We start from the raw sequence: 3764 nt of genomic DNA on the forward strand, positions 1-3764 counted from the left end.
TATAACTTTGTTGCAACCTATAAAAAGTTAAGGAGCAGTGAAAGTTAGGTTTTAAAGTAAAGCTGAGAGATTTTGACATTTTTAAAACTCTGGTATATTGAATGTTAGTAGGCATCATTATGTAATATATTATATTACAAAATGTATTATATAATAGGTGCTTATCAACATTTAACATACATGTGTTTTAAAGATATCAGGATCCCTCATCTTCACTTCCCAGAACTCAAAATAAACTATAAAATTTATACAGTATATATTTAAACTTTTTTAAATATAAACTGTATAAATTATACAGTTTATCAAGTCAAATATGAGGGGTTGACTTACTGTGTCACAAAACTGAGATGGCAATTGAGTTAAATGTGCTAAAGCCTTTTAAAACACAAGGCTTCACCGAGAAATATCTTTTGACATAAGTAGATGAATAGTATGAAATATATAATATATAATAATACTATACTCTTTTTTTTTTTTACCTTATTTTATTTTCCGGTAGAGTTATTTTATTATAAGTTTCAAGCACTCAATTTTAACCTTCAGATGTATAACAATGTATGATTAACAATTAGCTAAATTCATTTCAGATGTAAAGGTAATAACTTTGTTTTAAAAGAATCAGAATAGAAAAGTCACATCCGATAATAAAAATAGTCTTGTTTAGTTCATGACTATTGCACAAACCGTTGACACTATCTAAAAAAGGGTTTAGAGCTGTTTTGTTTTTAATTGCGACTTAACAATATTGAATGTGTTTTACTTTTCAAATGTTGAATAAAAGTTGAGCTTATTTTGCTTTATAACTATTGATATACCCTGGATTAAGATATCGGTTAAATATAATTTTTCCAATCTTTTGAAACGTTTATGAGTGACTTTAATGCGTTTCTTCCAACTTTACCAAGTTTTTTCATTAATAGTTCTTTATATTCACAAAGGTCATACGTTGGTGTTGGAACAACCAAAGTTATATATAATTAGGTAATAGAGCTTAGAAGAGCAAAACGAGTTCCAGATTGAATTAGAGTTTGGATTATTGTCCTAAAATTTGATATCTTGTGATCTATGTGTATTTAGGCAAAAAGTGAACTAATGGTATCTCATGTAAAATTTAAATGACTAAGTTTACTATGTTGTTTAATTTGCTGGTGGTTTAGTGTTATTGTGTTGTTTATTTTTTTCCGGTGATGTCAGCATTCAGTTTTATGCAATTATCTTTTCTGTATATATTACAGGCTTTAATAAATTTTTGAACAAGCATTCACCGCAGTGTCACTTCTTCATAATATTTATGAGATTCAGCTAACTAACTAGATTACTGGTATTACTAGCTAATAGACAACAATGAGTAATAATTGGAATATAAACGTTTGAGTCGGAACGCTTGACATTTGGCGTACCTCTAGGATCAGTTCTTACATCACCTTTTTTTTGTTGTTCATGAATGACTAACCAGACTGAATTTATAACCATAACAATTTATACGCCGATGATGGCAACATCACATGAGTTATCGATATCAATCAATTATCTTCTCAGTATAAAAAGCTGCAAGCAGAAATCGACAGCGCTGTATATTGGTTGCACAACTGGCTTTTAAGTTTTAACGACAAGAAGTGTTAAGTAATAGAAGTTGGTTGTCCGAAAGCTAATTAATACTATCTAAGCTGCTATTGATGGCAACAGATGCAATATAGTTCCAGCATGCATTGAGCAAGACCTTGGAGTAATAATATCCAACAACCTCAAAGTACAAGTAGAAGCAGCATTTTGAGTCGGCAATCAAATGATTGGTTGTCTCAAGCAGTCATATCGATTTTGATTCTCTCCAACTGTGGAATAAGTACTGCATCAAGAGTTTTGTGTGCAATTCTATCCATTCCTTTTCAAAAACTGCTTTAATCAAACTTGTCCAACAACGTGCAATACTGTTAAACATTTTAGTTACAATCCAACACTAAAAAGACTCGGTTAAAATACACTTGAAGAACGCAATTATCTCATATTGCAAGACAAAATTTCTTGTCATTTTCAATTGGATGAATTTTATATTCTACAACTTAATCTAGCGCATGATTTTATTGATGCACCTAAGGTAACTCTTTTAAAATGTATGCTTATAATGTTACTTCGGTTGCAGTAATTCAATCGTAAGCATATGAAAGCTGGGTGTTGCTTTCCTTTATCAATAGCAAGCTTTTTATGAATAAGTTTTATTGTTTATTGTGTTAAATAAATATATTTTTGCTTTTAGTTATAGTCCCGCTAGATAAAAAATCATGCTTTAAGGTCAGTTTCCACTCATCCATTTTACTACGGGAAAGGGAAAGGGATGGGAAAAAAACAGTAATTTGTACAGGACGGTTAGGATTTATTCATTTCCACTTATACGTATCACTTTAACTTTCGTTTTTAAATAATGATATTTAAATAATAAAAATGGCGGCGTTATCGATTCTTAGCAGGAAAACTTTATATTTGTTATTACTGTATTATTTAAAAATCAAAAGCATAAAAAAAGTATGTGGGTCAGAAAATTGTTTAGAGAAAGAAAAACAAAAGGAGCATTCAGTTTATTTATAACAGATATGCAGCTTTTTGATCACGAATACTTTTTTAAGTTTTTTAGAATGACACCTACAAAGTATGAACATTTGTTAAGCTTAATTGCACCAGCGATTACAAAATCTTCTCTCAGACGTGAAACAATTGGAGCTAGTGAAAAATTAATAGTCACTTTGAGATACATTTTTTGAGGCACTTCACAAATAGATTTAGCTGGTATGTTTCGAATAAGTCCGACTTCCGTAGGAAGAATAATAAACGAAACCTGTATTGCTATATGGACTATTTTGCTGGCTAAAGAATATATTAGCTATCCAAAAAGCGAAGATGAATGGAAAGCTATAGCAAACGAGTTTTAGAAGAAATAGAACTTCTCCAATTGCATAGGGGCTATTGATGGAAAACATATTGTTATGCAAGCCCCTTCAAGATTAGGGTCATTTTATTTTCATTACAAAAAATCTCACTCAATTGTTTTGATGGCTATTTGCAATGCAAACTATGAATTCACACTTATTGACATTGGTGACACTGGTAGAAACAGTGATGATGGTGTATTCAAAAATAATAAAATAGGAATTGCTTTTGAATCAAATTTTTTGCATATCCAAGAACCTAAAAAGCCAAATGGTTCAAACGTAAAACTGCCTTACGTTCTTATTGGAGATGAGGCATTTCTTCTCAAAAACTATTTAATGAAACCATATCCTAAGAAAATATTGTCTTTAAAAGAAAGAATGTATAATTATAGAATGTCACATGCTCGTAGAATAATAAAAAATACTTTTGGGATTCTGGCAGCAAGATGCAGAATTTTTCGCAAACCAATTATTGCAAACAAAAAAACTGTAATTAATGTTACTAAAGCTGCAACTGCTCTGCATAACTACCTTCTATGCATGGTCGTCAGTTTGAACCTTAAAATCAATATTGCCCTTTAGGATTTGTGGATTGCCAAGCATCCTCTGGCTTGCTAGCTGGAGAATGGCGAAGCAATGTTTCAGATTGTCAAGGGATAACAACTTTACAAAAACAATTAATAAATTAAAATCAAATAATTATTCTCGTGATGCAAAAGCAGTAAGAGAATTATTTCGAGACTTTTTTATTTCTCCTCAAGGACAGGCTCCATGGCAATATGGCATTTTCTCGTATTCAAAATACATTTGATCAAGTATAAACTTGTCTTTCCTTTTTAT

The 3764-nt window shown here is 30.7% G+C and overlaps 1 protein-coding gene across 1 annotated transcript; it reads left to right on the top strand.

Moving 5' to 3' along the window:
• The first annotated feature begins 3044 nt into the window (after positions 1-3044).
• LOC136085339 (uncharacterized) lies at positions 3045-3506 on the top strand. Its single transcript, XM_065806637.1, has one exon. It carries the CDS (start codon positions 3045-3047, stop codon positions 3504-3506), a length of 462 nt encoding a protein of 153 aa, XP_065662709.1.
• Positions 3507-3764: the final 258 nt, after the last annotated feature.

This window comes from Hydra vulgaris, chromosome 09, assembly GCF_038396675.1.
Source record: "Hydra vulgaris chromosome 09, alternate assembly HydraT2T_AEP".
NCBI lineage: Eukaryota > Metazoa > Cnidaria > Hydrozoa > Anthoathecata > Hydridae > Hydra > Hydra vulgaris.